This window comes from Scleropages formosus, chromosome 2 (genome assembly GCF_900964775.1).
Source record: "Scleropages formosus chromosome 2, fSclFor1.1, whole genome shotgun sequence".
Lineage (NCBI taxonomy): Eukaryota > Metazoa > Chordata > Actinopteri > Osteoglossiformes > Osteoglossidae > Scleropages > Scleropages formosus.
Genome location: NC_041807.1, coordinates 27,807,753 through 27,823,681, shown reverse-complemented (window position 1 = coordinate 27,823,681; position 15,929 = coordinate 27,807,753). Strand labels below are relative to the sequence as shown.

Below are 15,929 nucleotides of genomic sequence, written 5' to 3'. Positions count from 1 at the left end.
TTGCATTAGCCTCACATGAAAGTGCTTCATTAACTTAAAGTTGGTTCACTGTCATTAATGCTGCATACCCATTTCCATCAGTTGCTGTTGTAGCATGGACCTGTTTCCAGGCAAACTGTTGGATCGACTGACCATGGGACCTCCCATCATGCCCTTGTTGTAGTCCATGCCTGAGCGGATCATGGAAGGGTGTCCAGCTGAAGCCACTGGACTGGCACTGGATCTTGGCATCCCCCAGTCCCCGGAAACTCCCATAGGGGAACTTTGAGGGACCCCAGCGCCCCTATTCATCATTCCTAAAGGCATGAACACACACACAAAAAAAACCCTGCCATTAAAAACCCAGTCAGCTCAACAGCAACACCAACGTCTGAAACAAGTGGACTGGGAAGTGATGCGGTAAGAACATTAATAAAAACAAAAATGAACAGACCCCATAGAAAACAGCACAGAGAAACAGGAAGGAAAGGGACAAAAGGTGATACACATTACACCACCTTGTGGACACACACCCATGTTTCCAGGGAAGCTATCCAGGCCCCCCATCATGCCCTCCTGTTTGACAAGCATGTTGCAGGGGGCACTGCGGCGCCCTGCGGCTGCTGCCCCAGCCGAAGGCTTCCCGTCCACAGATGTGGCCCTCTGGAAGGGGGCACGGGGCACCGAGGCCACACCTGGACTCCTGACACCTGGAACACGAGGACATGCATGGTGGACAATCACAGCGGGCAACGTATACACAGAAACGGATGGCAGGGGTAGAGAAATACCTCTGAATGGGCAAAAAAAAAATGGGGTACCTTGTGTGCTGTCGTCGGAGCAGGTTTGGGGCTTGTTCCCTCCATCGTTTCCCATTCCAGCGTCTGGATAAAAACTGGAGGCAGAGCTCCCAAGACTTCCGAGGATGGATTCAAGCTGGGAGATTAAAGGGGCTCATATGAAAACGCTACTGAACAGAGCACATGTTCACAGCACTAATTAACATATACTGATTTGTACCCCTCAGGGGTTCATACTGGTTTCAAGAGTACTAAAATGCATTTTGCAACAAAGCCATGTCGGACACAAATACAGCAATACAGAAACCGAACAGCAACTGAACAGATGAAGATGATGATCAGTAACAATACTAGTATTATGAGAAGTCATCCCTACAGCAGCCCTGCGACAGTAAAACTGCAGCAATCACCTCATCGGGTGGCTCAGTCTTGATCTTGTCCCGTATGTTTTCGGAGGTGGTGCCTATGGCTCCTGAACTGCTGCAGCCACCTTTGTTGCCCTTGCCCTCCATCTCATCCAGTTTTGGTTTACTGCCCCTATCTTTGGAATCGTCTTTGTTGAGGAGGTAGTGGAGCAGGGCATGGTTCTTCTCCCTTTTGGGACTGTGTTGCTCTTGCTTCACATCTGCTGTGCCTGAAGGCGGTGCTCCTCCACTTGCAGCCCCAGGACCAGACAGTTCGGCAATCCCAGGTTCCTGTCCCATCAGCGACTTCCCCGTGGCCTCTGCTGTAATCTTAGCCACTTCATCTGGAGTGTTGCCATTCTGCAGTAATTTATGGAGGATCTTGTGTTTCTCTTGCAGGGATGCTGTACAGTGGGCTGCAGACAGGGTGGATATTCCCCCTGGGGTCTGACCAGACACTGCTGAAGTAGAGGACACACCTGTGGGTGATGGGCTGGTAACGCAGCCAATGGGCTCCTTGGATTCTGTCCCAGGAGGTGTAGTGGCACCATGCGAAGGGGGTGGGTGCCCACTGGTCACACCTAAGCTCAGCTCCTCGGTGGGAGATGTCAGGAGCTGCAGCAGCTTCTTGTGGCCCTTTCCATCTGGCACTCTTCTGTGAGGTTCATTGCTGGTTGTTCCTGCTTCCCCGCCCTCCTTGGTGCCATGTGACACAGCCTGGTTCTCCGACCTCTCCCCACTGCTTTCACCTGTCTGGGGGAGATGCTGATGGTGCAGGTGATGCTGGTGGTGGTGCTGGTCCATACCTCCACTGTACATGCCTGCTGGGCTCTTGGAGTCCCCGTGACTGGGTTTAGATGGCTGGTTCGATAGCGGCTGCGACTGCATGGGGTTTATGTTCTGAGAGTTGTCTGGCTTGTTGGCAGGGGAGGTCAAGCTGGAGGACAAAGAATTGCCAACCCCTTCGCTGATGGCCTGTAGAGCATTGAGCGAGCTACTGGAGAAGGAACCATTTGTTCCAGTGCTGCCTCCACCAGGTGCACTCCCAGTGCCGCCAGGGCCCATGGGAGAGTGCATTCCTACAACAGAAGTCAATACATCTGTGAGTCTGTCTAAAATGGAACAATTAATTAAGACCTCCATAAAACATCACGATTGCCAAGAAATTATCATGATTTAAATACTTACCTCCAGGAGAAAACTGACTGGCTCCCATCTTGGGACTCCCACGAGTCCTAGGAGACATCATAAGGTTCTGCTGGGGTATGGTCATGCTTGGGCTGCCCTGAGAGGGGCTGTTCATGCCCAGCCCATAACCACCGCCCTGGAATGGGGGCTGCTGCATGCCAGGGCCAGCATGGTTCATTTGGTTCATCTGGTTAATCTGGCCGACCTGGTTCATCATCCGATTGCCACTTCCATACATGGAGCCACCCATGGGGCCCAAGTGGCCCTGCTCGCTCATGCCATAGCCTCTGTTCATGCCCATGCCCCCACCAGCTGACATGTTCATTTGGGCATTGGGGTTTGAATTCCCCATGTTTTGGGGTCTCATGCTACCCGGCATCATGTTGCCCTGGCTGGTACGGTATCCATTCTGTTCCCTGAAAGCCGAAAACAATTGGTCGTTAAGACATCTTAGTAATTACGACAGGTAAAAATCAGCATTGAGCATTAAAACTTTGTTAAAAGTATTAAAAGTAAACCAAGGTGGTCAAGGTGGTCAACAGGGTCTCACCTCTGAAGCAAGTGAGTAGAAATAAAGCACTGCGGTTCATTTGTGATAGGATGCCGGTACAGCTTGCTCTTGGTTTGGGCTGTGACTGGAGTGCCATCAGACAGTGAGAACCGGTACAGAGGTGTTTCTGCATGACCATGAATCAAAGCTGTGGACATATAAGGCAAAAAGAAACAAGTGAGATAAATTACACCCAGAAAACTGTAATATGACGACAACTGTCACTCGGTCGTACCATCATGGTAATGGCGTTTGTGAGACCAGGGCTGGCCTTCACTGTGGTGGAGGAACATCTGAATACATCTGCGGAGGAGATCCTCCCAACCTGGTCGCATAGACGCACGCACAGAATTCTGGTCGATGTGGATCAGCTTACCTGTTTAGGGAAACCAACCACAAAATCAGTTAGCATTCTGCTATATCTTAACAGAGGTATTGTACATAGAGGCTCGCAGTATTCCTCATGATCTTCTCCAGGGTCCTCTTTTAAAGTCTCACCAGAAAGCTCATGTCTCGTGTTGAACACCTCTGTCCTTTCCACAGCAGTCATGCGACGAGCCACACATATCATACACGACTGCAGGTCTGAGGAAAGGAGAAATCCGTTACCATCTCTCAACAGAGCTTTAACAACAACCTTGTATAGACCCAGAAGTACAGACTATGTATGTACTTATGGATTCCAACTCCAACTAGGTGGCACCCCAAAAAAAAGGATTATATTAATGTAATATCTATCACAGCTCTACCTTCTCCTTCCTCCATCATGGCTTTGGGCTGGCTGAGGGCGAAGCACTGCATGGTTTCGTACCGAGGGTTACCAGGCCCTTCTTCCGTAGACTTATGGCAGTATTTGACCAGCATGCGGCAGTTAAAGGTGTGACTCTTCTGCCGGGGAGCCTCACCTCCCCAGGACACCCCATTCACTGTGTTAAGACACAAATGTCAGATCTGCTAAGTATGGAGAATTACAAGAAAATGACACTCCTGTTTTGCTGAACACCACCTTAAAATAAAATAGAGTTTGTTAGGGGGCTTAGTGCACCCAAAAACAAATGCAGGCGCACACACAAAAGAACCTTTTCCACACCACAGAACAAATGGGCATTCTATCCTTAGAAATGACCAATAAATACAATTAATAAGAATATCCTCACAAATTCTAAATTTTGAAGAAAGGATTTGAGAAGACAAGAGGTCTTCTAATTCTCTAAATGCAGAGTAGAAGAAACATCCTCAATCCATTTTCCATCCCGTGCCATCAAAACTCAGTCAGCTTCATTTCGCCATGTGCAAAAAAATACCCAGCATTTATTGAGTACTATAGAATACACCGATGCAACGCAGTATGTCACTGCAGGGAGACTTGGGCAAAAGTACGTCAACAGCTAAAAAGAGGTAGAATCGAACAACAAGCTGTGAACTTCCCCTTCAAGAGCATATAACTACAGTAAGATTGAGGTCACTCAGATTTACTAAATATAAGTCAGTGTCTCCATATTCTTTTCTCGACAGGTAGAGTCTGGCAAGTACTTGTGTGTACTGTGAAACAGAAACAGAACAGTCCGCTGAAAAGTCTCTTAAGCGGAAACTGCACTGATCCTCAGCACATACAGGACGTAAGTGATACACAAAGTGTAAAAGAAGAAAGAAACAGAGCTGGGTTGGTGAGGCGGTACTAAATTCCCATTTAACAGGTCTAAACATCACCAAGAATAGAATGTAGATGAACTGCATGTTTAACTCTTAGTGTATGAGATATGAGGAGCATTGCCCGCTGCTGTTAAATCGCTGGTTATGCTCTTGACTGCAGAAGGTATCACATTACGTTAAATTACGCCTTAGACACAAGAGTTTATCCTGGATAAACTATTAGTCCGTCAAATATATACACCACAGACATAAACATGTTTCAATTAAAAAAAAAAAAAAAAAAAAAAAAAAAAAACGCTGTTAATCACTGAGTGCATAAAAGTGATTTCTAAGCGCTTATAGGGAACCGGCAGGACTTTTGAATCACTGTGTCCTTACTGTTGGACTTGGGCAGGTTCTTGTGGAACTCCTCGCGGTCCTCCTCATGAAGGATGGTGTACACACTGGTGTTGATCAGCTCTTCCTGCTTGTACTGCAGGTACTGTGTCACATTATCAGACACAAACACGATGCTGCCCTCTCGGTTGACCACAAACAGGAAGCCATCCAGCGCCTTGCAATGAAGAGAATGAAAGATCATAAGCAGGAAGCAAATGACTTGACAACGAAACAGAGGAGAGCAGAAAGAACAGCAATAGGAGGGAGAAGTACAGGAGGAGAGACGTCCAAGCCTTTCATCCATTCTTCACAGAGCACCTGCATCATGGTGTCCAGATCGAATGGCAACGCAGCAGCCGGCTCTGATTAATGTCCCAACCCTGCGATGCCATTAATCAAGTGGCCAATCAAGGACTAGTGTTTGTGTTTAACTGCTGACCTTTGGCCCCTGCCCTCTGGCTCACCTGCAGCAGAAGCGGCCCCAGATGGTCCTTGTCGATGACCCCCTGGCCTGTGGAGGACACATCAGCCTTCTGGACGTCATCATCATTGGAAGAAGCCTTCCCTGGAGACAGACACACGAGTCAGCTTGTGTCAGAGCTCCCAGCTGTAATTACATGACAAGGCCGCAGCCTCTCCACATTTGCCATTTCTCAAAACCAGGCATGCAGTGAGTAGCGCAGGCAAACCGCCCAGATTAACTTAAACCTATTTGTGTGGTTGCTGGTGGGAATTTTATTAGTGGGTGAGCTTAAGATTTGGGGTAATACATTTTCAGATGGTTTTGAGTAATTTACAGCAGGAGAAAGTCATGCATAAGAGCACACAGTATAGTAGGCACACAACAGACCATGCCTTTGGATGCATTTCCTAATGGGAGGAAACGAATCACGTCATCACTGTCCACGGTACCCATAGCATAAAACACAGTAAAGAGCTGGCCAGCTATGAGATGCTCTCAGAATGCAACACAGTCACAGCGGCCACATGTCAGACCACAGGTTCATGTGGAACCTGCTCTCATACAGCAAAGACAAACTCAGTTCCATGAACTTTCCAAATACCACGCAAGGTTTGTGTGTCTTTCAAGTTCATAATTAAAGAACATACTCAGTATGTGCGCTCCATAATCCCTTCCAAAAGGCTGAGTTGTTCAAAACCATAGTTCTAGAAGAGACAGAGTTCCCTTTCCTCCATTCTCTATGCATAAATAAAAACTTCAGCTACTGACATTGACCTTCAAACCAGGATTCTTATGATTGTAAAGCAGTGAGTTTCTCCAGATGTTCACCGATTTAATAAATCCCTGATTTACTTAAGACTTAATACCCGAACAAGAAGGAAGCCTAAATCAGGAGGAGTTCCAATTACAAAGTGGAAGGTCCTCAGTAGACTTGTTTACATGTTCAAAGACTTAAAAGGGGAATGCACTTACCCTTTAGGCAAGTCATTCAAGTCCAACCTGCCCATATTTCTGTCATGCAACACAGCAATGAGTAGCAGATTCTCCCTGCAAAACAACACTTTCCTATGCCAGTCCCACCCTATTTTACCCAAGTAATTTCTGATGTCACTTGATAGGTGCTTGCATCCCCTTAATGCCAACAGCAAAATTACCTGGTACACCTGGTACCCCTACCACTAAAGCTGCAGTGCTGTTTAAATACTTACATACTTATCACACACTATATTTTTTAATTATGCTTTTTGGCATGATTATTAATATGAATTACAAAGGCTTTTTTAAACAACACACAGAACAAGTTGCAGGCAGGGGGCAGCATCACTCAGTCTTCGACTAAGGATTGCATTATGCAAGAGTCTCAGCTTATTACACAGGAGCCAGTTCAAGGATAGACTTTGACCCATGTCAAACCTGTCACACACTCAATGGAGGGATACTAAGACTTTCCTCTGCATTGTAAATGGTGAGATATTTTCACGCTAACTGATGTGTGATCTTGAGAACAGCAGTGAAGAAAAGTAAGGAACCTAAAGGAAATACCGATGCCCTTTCAAGTCTGACAAAAAGGGGGTGTTTCATTCGAGAAGTTCACTCTGTACTAAGGAAGCTTTAGGTGCTTTTTATAAGTCTTGAAATAAGAGACTGTTCAAGTGAGGTGGGGGGGGTGCAAGAGAGAACCCGAGAGAGGGCGAAAGGGAGAGAGCAGGGTGAGAGAGAATGTGACAGGGAGGGACAAAAGGGAGAGAGAGAGAGAGAGTGCGCGCGCGCCGTTTCATTATTCACTTCCTGTAACTATGGTAACACCTCTCCACAAAGTGAGATGGCTGTACCCTCTTCCCCTTCCTACCGAGATAGCAAAGATTCTCAGAACTGTCAACGTTTCCTCATCAAGCCCAATACCTGAGCCAGCACCAACAGCAATGTCAGGACAGCTCATGCATTTACACTGGTCTACACTGTAAACCCCACAGTCCTCCAGCATACATCATAACAAAACCAAACCCAACTAGCCTGTTTCTCACTTCCTGATGAACCAAAAAAAAAAAAAAAAAAAAAAAAAAAAAAAAAAAATTTACATAAAATTATGTAACATTCTGTAATGAACACAAAATTGTACAGCATTTACATGTATTCATTTAGCAGATGGTTTTCTCCAGTGAACACTACATAGTGTTACCAGCGCACACCTTATTTATCCAAGGTGACTTACTAGATACACTACTTACAGTGAGTAACTCATCTAAACACCAATGCAACACACCACCTCTCTGTCACTTTCTCACACACACGAAGTCCAACTGAAGTGGATGTCTTTGGACTGTGGGAGGAAACCCACACAGACATGGGTTTGAACTCCATACAGACCGAGTGGGGATCAAACCCACATCCTCACACCACCCAGACACAGCAGCACAGCTCACTGTGCCACGGTGCCACCCATTTATAAAGTAATGTATCAAAAAAATCCTAGACCATTCATTCATTGTAGTTGTGCAAGGTATTCATATCTGTATTTGCATTGGTCGTCGCCCATTTCTAACTGAATGGGTTATTGTAACAAATAGGCAAGAACCAGTTCCAAGGATTTGTACCTTGTTCCTTTATTTGGCGGATCTGCCGAACGGTCTCCTTGAGGATTGCGCACTTGTCTGGCTTGACGTTGAAGTTGTCGATATCGCTGAGGTTGGCCGAGATGAGCTCAGCCAACTCCTCGATGTATTTGCTCTCCTGCTCCCGCCTTCTCTTGTCACACCTGGAGAGGGCAGAATACTGTTTAGTACGCATCACCATGACAACCCCTCAGGGATCTTGCATACCCATCAAATTTTTCAACGAGGTGACAGGAGACTCAGGTGTAATGAATGTTTATGTCAACACGCTATTTATCGGACAACAGGATCCACACTCTAAGCAGGGTGGGACACATTCAAAAGCCATCTTGACATGGGAAGTAACTGCACCTTTGGAGTGTCGTCTAGTTCTCCCACTGTAAGCAGCTTGAACACATACAACCTGCCTCTCCGACTCACCCCAGGCCAGGCGTGTCACAGGTGGAGAGTTTGCGCTTGCGGTCAGAGCACAGCGGTTCCAAGGAGTTGTCCCCCAGGCCGCTCATCTTGTACACATATCAGCACCTAAAGGAATACAGCGTGCAGGCCAAAAAAAAAAAAAAAAAAAAAAAAAACTGAAAAACTACAGTTACGGTACCAAACAGTTTTTTTTTTTTTTTTTTTTTGTCACACATCCATGTTGACATATTGTTGGAGAGTAATGTTTTGGTGTAATCGACGTAGGTGGGACTACAGCACACCTAGGCACGGAGCCGAGATGCACTCTGTGCGGGATCAGAACGACGCTGACAGTAAGCCATGACCTACGACAAACACCATTAGACAGGATCCCTTCACCCCTTCCAGCCTCCCTCACATGGCCCAAGACCACAAAGCGGCATGAGGAGCACTGTGACCATGTTGACTTTTGATGACAGCGGCTGACTGAAAAAGGAAAAATTAAAACAAGGGTGGACAAGTGTAGCCGTGATCAGCGGAACCTGACCGCATTCCCCATTAAGTCTACTAAGTCACTAGTAAAACGTATAGCAGCAAGAGCCCCTGGGGAGGAGAGCTGGAAATTTTCTGAAAGTCTTTGAGAAACAGTCTTCTGAAACTATTATATTGTAATTAAAGCTTAAACTTGATAATATGTGCCTCTGCAGTAGTGGTTGAGTCAACTAAACTGCATTCCGTGGTCTTACACAATGAATATATACTACTACGTCAATGTCAATAATACAAACATCATTTATGACCAACTTCTACTACAACTGCCTGTCGAATAAAACATTACCATTTCCATTTCAAAGAGCTGTCAATTTAAACATTCACAGTTAACCATAGCCATATACTGCTCATCCACATCACTTGTGGAACAGATTATACCTGTGAGACAACCTAAGACCACGAAACCACAGTCTCCATGGTGCCACTCAGTCCTAGCGATTCAAAAAAAAGTACCTCTTACTTCACTGAATGTCAGGCTTTCAGTCAGCATGCTCCTAAAAATGTCACCTTTCCGAGGTCCGAAAGGCTCAAAACATGAAAAACTAAGGCCAGCTGAGCACCCCGTCCATCGCTCCGTTTCTCTGTCGAAAAACAAAATCCGAACGGCCTACAAACACCAGCCGGCGCATCCCGTACCAAAAGAAAGGGCATCAGCGTCACCGAGGAGACGCACGCGTGGCCGGGGTCGGTCAACATGCCATTCGTTGAGCCCAGGGCTCAAGCGAAGGGACCGGGCCATGGCAGCCAAGGAAATGTTTCATTGAGTTCACGTGCCATTTTCCATTTGCCTTAATTAGCAAGCCTAATCTGCAGCCGGAGCTCAGAGAGGCAGGATGACATCAAATAGGGTTCAATAACGATGGATCGTGTTACATTTAATTTGCTTTAAAAGACAGAGGGACCCAATTTTCCAATTAAACAGAGAGCTCGGTGTGAAGAGTTCACGTTGGAGCCCCTTTCTGCCACGTTTACAGCGTGCCGCGTTCATTTTCGCCCCCGCCGGCGTGTCAGAAACGACACGGCCCTAATTGAAAAGCACAGCTCTACATATGACGAACTGGTGAGAAAGGAAAACGAGGGAAATTAAGAGATTCCCCAATAAAGGGGTCGAGGACTTTGTTTACAGTGTACCTATACGTCTCTTTCTCCAAATGGGCTTTGGAGCATGGTCTCCACAGACCACCAGCCACCAGCTTTATTTGTCTGGGGGCCACTCGCAAATGATTAACAGGAGACGTTTAAAAAGCCAATACCAGCAAGAAGAAAACAAAACATACAAGGCATTCTGAGCGAAGCAAAAAATGAAAATTCTCACTTTGCCTTCTTGGGCTAAAGATATTGCCTCCAGTGAGACATAGATTTCTAAGCAGAAATCAAGCACGCTGCACTGTGGGAGCTGGAGAATAAATGACTATCCAGCGATTGAAAGCCCCAGGGAAATGGGTCACCTCTCGTCTCGTGCGCGCAACCAAGTTTCCGCATAGCGGGTAAAGTCAATCGCAGGCCACAGGCGAAGCAAGCTGGTGGCTTGATTTACGTAGGTATGGAAAAAAGAAAAGGAGGAAAAAAAAAAAAAAAACACCTTCAGACACAAAACAAGGCTGTTTATTCCAACAGCTCCTAGATACCCCCCAGCCGACCACACAGCTCAGTCTACCACCCTGATCTCCGGAGCACGCAGCGTTGACCATCGACAAGCCACAGCTGCGATATTGCACGGGTGACGGCGCAAGTAAGCTCGACATTTACGCCAGCGAACTGACAGAGCACAACTGTGTGCCAACATAAAGAACACGCAGTATCGGTTGAGCACGCTCTGAGCACGCTTTCCTGAAACCGGTTCCCCTGCAGCTGACAGCATTTTAATTTCAGCCAATATTTGAAAATGGAGGGAAACCGAAATTGTCTCCAAACCCCAGATTCCTCAGAAGAGCGACCCTTTCTCCGGGCGACAGCTTTACAAATACAGGGCGCTTCGTTAAGTTTCAGCAGGAGGACCCGAACTTCGGACTGGTAGGGCACACTGAAAACAAAAGGAAGAAAAAAAAAAACAAGTGTGCTGTGCATCTTAGACGGGAGTCACTGCATTAAGACTCAATGTCTAAAAAGCGCCCACCGCTTTGAAAAGTGGTCGAAAGTAATTAAGAACTCAGCCACAAGTGGCCTGTCAATCAGGAGAAAGCACAGGTGGCCTTGGGGTTAAGTGCTGGAAGAGAGCCAGCGACGGCTGGATAAATAAATATGTGAACGATACGAAGCAGCGTAAACAATCCGAGCTGAACCGCGGCACTCGATGACGGTCGCCGTGGCCTTCGCTGCCACATTCCTGCCAAGTGAGAGAGCGCTTTGGCTCCGCACGCGGCAAAGCGAACGAGCGAGCAGCCCGCGACACAAACAACTGGGAGCGCGCGCGCGCGCACACACACACACACACACACACACACAACTACTCACTGTATGTGTGCAAACACATGTGCGCTCAGTAAACAGCAGCGTGCCCACACGCAGACACAGATGCCGCTCTCCGCAGTCTTCCTTCACTTCTGAGAGGAGCAGAGCAACGCAAAATACATATGTAAACACGCTGCCGAAACTGTAGTACAGCCATTTGAAGTGGGGAGCAGTGGGGGGGGGGGGCTGATGAGCAGGGGGAGGAGAGAGGAGGCGGCCGAAGGGGAGGTCTGGGTAGTTAGTACAGTTTACAGCAGACATCTGACACCTTCCGTTTAATGGAGTCTGGAGAGTGGCTGCCGTTCATTATCCTGCTGCTACATTCTACAGGGGATAATCCCCTGCCAATTACCCTGGCTGATTATGCTATCTGTGTGCGCTGAGAGGCGGCTACCTCCCTGCTGCTCAGATGGTGGGGGGGGGGGTGTGGTCTACCCCTCTAGCCCAAATCTAAGAACGTATCCACCCCATACTTACTCCCCTACTCCCCTCCCAGCCTCCCAGAAGCACCCAGGTCGACTTCCTTCCCCTCTCTCCTGGTCTCTTGTTGCCGGATAATAGAAGCAATGCCCTTGTTTTCATACCCCAGCCTCACCCCCTCACTTCCCCCGGTGCACCGAGTTCATGAAAAAGTGGGGGTTGAAAAAAGAGAAAAATCGAAGTAAGGTCATGTCTCTTCTGAGCCATGGAGGCCCGTGAAAACAAATCCACATGTAATTACCCACACGCTGCATCACCTGCGGAGCATCGACGTTCACAACTAGGGCCAAAGCAAGCCTTTCTCGGTCCACGCTCCTTGGACCGTGGAACGAGCGAGTGGAGGGATTTTATTAGCTTCGTCTATTGCATTTCTATATAAAAAAAAAAAAAGAAAGGAAAAAAAAGGTTGTCATCAACTTACCTCTTCAGCAGTGTAGAATGATAAGAACAGACTTTCATTCAGCTTCACATCCTGCAAGAAGAATAAGGAATAACTGTTTAATAGGATGCGGAGCTTGGGGGTTATAGGCACGTTATATTTTTACTACTCCATTAAAAAGGAGCTGGAATGGAAAATATGAACAAACAAATTAGTTTTTTTTTTTTTTTTTTGGTAGTCTGCCATTTGTGAGCACCAGGGTGACGTGATAACGAGAACCGATGCTTCCAGTATTTTACATGATCGCAATCTGGCAGGGAATAGAGATGGCACTCATTTCCAGCGGGATGAGGAGGAAAAGGATTAGGGGCAGGAGGGACAGGAAGGTACAGCACCAGTCCACTCGCAGGGCTAATGATGTATTTGTGTTTGAAATCCATTAGGCTGCCGTTTGCAAGCACTGGAGCAGAGGCACGCGACCCAAGGCGTGCTGCCCCCATCTCTTCATTTCTCCTCTCACGGCTCACCGTATCCACCTCTCTCCATCTCCCCATGTACGACTGCCTCCCTCACACACACACACACACATCCTCACACCCCCTGCAGTGAGGATCTCTACCGGGCCTTGCCCCCTCCGTCTCTGCACTCACCAATTAATCACATGCCAATTTTTCAATCCTGAGACAGACAGAGAGAACAGGGAGCCCTAGGAAGGTGGGGGTACAGAAGGTGTAGCGTACCGTTGTATTCTTTTCTGAGATATATGTTGCCTTGGAGAAAAGTGTCTGCTAAATTAATGTGCACATTTACATCTGTTAATTTAGCTGATGCTTTCCTCAAAAGTGACTTACAATTTCAAGGTTACAATTATTTACCCATTTATACAGCTGGGTAATTTTGCTGGAGAAATTTAGGGCAAGTACCTTGCTCAAGGGTACTGCAGCTGGAGATCGAACCGGCGACCTTCGCATCCAAAGGCAGCAGCTCTAACCGCTATGCTACCAGCTGTCCATTAAATGTAAATAAAGTATGTTAAAAATACAGCAATCTCCCGACCGAGGAGAGACAGCGAGCGGGAATTAAGATCCTGAAATGAGAAGGCTCACGTTACCCCATCATCCACACCGAACACGATCACACGACATGCCACAATAACACGACTCGCGCATGGACTGCGTGCGTCAACCGACAACTTCTGCGGGCTGCGAGACCGTGCACATGCGCTCGGGAAAGCCCTCGACACACATGCACACTTCAAGGGGCCACGTATCAAGTGCTATTATGCAAGAGTAATAAAAAAAAAATAAAGCAGAGAGCTGTTTGGTCATGGAGCTCATACTAAAGAAAGCACACAGAGAAGCGGCTGCAATATTAGAACTTCCTGTCTGCCCCGCCTGCGCTGTCTCGTTCCGATTTCAGCCATGTAGGGAGGCTCCGTGTGTGGGCATAGCAAGTTAGCTAAGGTCTCGCCCGGCGGCCGCGCACTCGGACTACGAGGCAGTGATTGCTGGAATTAGCTTGAGGTGCACCAAACACGAACCCCCAGGGCAGCAGGTCTCTCAGCGCACAGAACGGAGCCTGGGACCAGCGGGACCCTTCCCCTCATCACACTGTACAAGATATGGGGGGTGGGGGGGGGCAAAAAACAGTTCACAACTTACATTTGCTTCATGTCTTCTCAAAGTACAATAAAACCCACAGCAAAACAAGTTTTTCAAGTCTTCCGCAAAATAAACCGAGAACAAGGTTCGATGTTTTCAGTTCAAACCCCCTAAACGTGAAACGCACTAAATGGGCCTAACTTTTAAAGGAATCTCTCTGATCAACAGCCCCGGGAAACAGCTGGAAAAGGAAATGTGCACATGGCCCTCACAAGGAGCCTCGGCGTAAGGCGCTCACGGCCCACGTGCACCCACCCTCGCCCCGAGGTCCGCTAAGTGCTTAATGACGACAAAGAGAAATAACACGTCCGCTTGCTATCAGCACCGCTGCAGCTACTAACACCGCTAACATAGTTCTTGCATCTACCACGGCTGCAACAACCGATGCTGTCATATTATTACTGCTGCTGAAGGCACCATGACCCCCGCTGATGCTGCTCGTATCACTGCTACTGCTGCAACTACTACTTGTACTCCTCTCTGAAATACTGTGCCGGGAGAAGACGTTAAAAAACAAAACAAAAAAAAACACTTCACTCCAGGCCTTCAAAGAGCAGAACTCCAAAGTCACTTCCAGAACACTATCCCCCCCCTCCCACCCATACGATGGTTTAGTCCCTGGAGGCCATCACCCCGAAAGACAAAGAATAAGAAAGATGGATGCTTTGTTTTTGTCTCCCTGACAGCTGGAACAGGGAGAATAATTTGATTTCCCTCCCATCGCTCTGGAACCCATCTCCTTCTCCGAGAGCCGAGCCGTGCCCCCGTGCCGCTCGCCGCCCGTGCTGACAAAGCAAACCTTTAAAGCAGTCTGCACATCCACGTATTTGTTCACGTACACGTACACATGCTGCAGAGCCCATTACCGCTGTCCGTTTTACTTATGCGGCTAACAGCGCCTGAGTTTTCGCACGGTCTTCTCTTTTGCGTAGAACCAGGGATCCCTGTTCCAGTATGCTGCGGGAGAATATTTGTCCCCTTCTTAGGTCAAACTTTTAAATCAGTGTAAAGGCAGCTCACAAGTACACACCAGCTCCTGCTTTAACAATCTGTAAGAGGGGTTCACCCACCTTGGGCAGAAGGAGGATGCCAGTGTAAGCGCTTTCTCAGCAGGGGTCTGGTCAGGTCAACGCCTCGGTCCGGTTCCGCCCAGCTGGAAGACAAACAAAAGCCATTCAGAACTTCACCTCGAGCACCGGTCAGCACGACACTAATGATGAATGTAACGGGACAGAGCGTTCGAGGAGTTCCAGGTCTTAGCGTGTAAAGCCACATCTCATGATCCCAAATCCTAGCAACAAAGCTAATTTTTTTTTTTTTTTTGCATGCTGCTTTTCGCAGACCATCGTAGTGCAGAGCGAGCGCAGCGTACAATGAATTTCCACTGCAAAAAAAAAAAAAAAAAGAAAAAATTGCCAACAATATGGTTCGAACGACTGCCAGAACTCCACTTTTCATTGAAACCGCGTGGATATGGTTCGATAACACAACTTGTACTTTTAACACCGAAGAGTTCTGAATCCATTTTCTCCATCTGGTTTTTGTTAATAAGCAAACGGGCTAACACAAATAAAGGACAACGGCAGTACAGCGAGTGGGCTTTGATCCAGTAGCCTCGGGCTTTGAACCCAGTGTTCTATTCAACACTGCTGCAGCCCAGTGCCTACACTGCCATTAAATAAGCAGAGCGCTAGGGTTGTCCGGACAGCGTTCCCCAACACCCGTGAATCATCCAATAAATGCAAGCGACAATCCAAGAATGCCCAGAAACAGGCCCTATGGCTTTGATTACATATTTGCTTTAGCGGAATGCCGGAATGGCCAAGAACTACACGCAGTAACGGAAAGGCACCCCGTTCGGACAGCTCGAATAAAAGTCAGCCTGACAGAAGGCCGAGGCCTTCGCGCTGTAACCGAGTTACGTTTTGACGGTGTGCAGGCCACGCAGCCCTTCCGCGGTCGTGATGTTGAACCCCTTAC

General features: G+C 47.6%; 1 protein-coding gene across 1 annotated transcript in view; it reads right to left on the bottom strand.

The window, feature by feature from the left end:
• The window catches only part of LOC108936990 (nuclear receptor coactivator 3-like), a 45,857-nt gene that overhangs the window by 5,403 nt on the left and 24,525 nt on the right, over nt 1-15,929 (bottom strand). The window contains 15 exon segments of the mRNA XM_018756690.2: nt 69-296; nt 513-689; nt 801-915; nt 1,190-2,262; nt 2,372-2,787; nt 2,922-3,069; nt 3,157-3,297; nt 3,420-3,506; nt 3,671-3,847; nt 4,953-5,127; nt 5,417-5,517; nt 8,010-8,170; nt 8,448-8,552; nt 12,331-12,381; nt 15,020-15,102. Coding sequence (XP_018612206.2) covers nt 69-296; nt 513-689; nt 801-915; nt 1,190-2,262; nt 2,372-2,787; nt 2,922-3,069; nt 3,157-3,297; nt 3,420-3,506; nt 3,671-3,847; nt 4,953-5,127; nt 5,417-5,517; nt 8,010-8,170; nt 8,448-8,533 — 3,085 coding nt within the window. The 5' untranslated portion in view covers nt 8,534-8,552; nt 12,331-12,381; nt 15,020-15,102.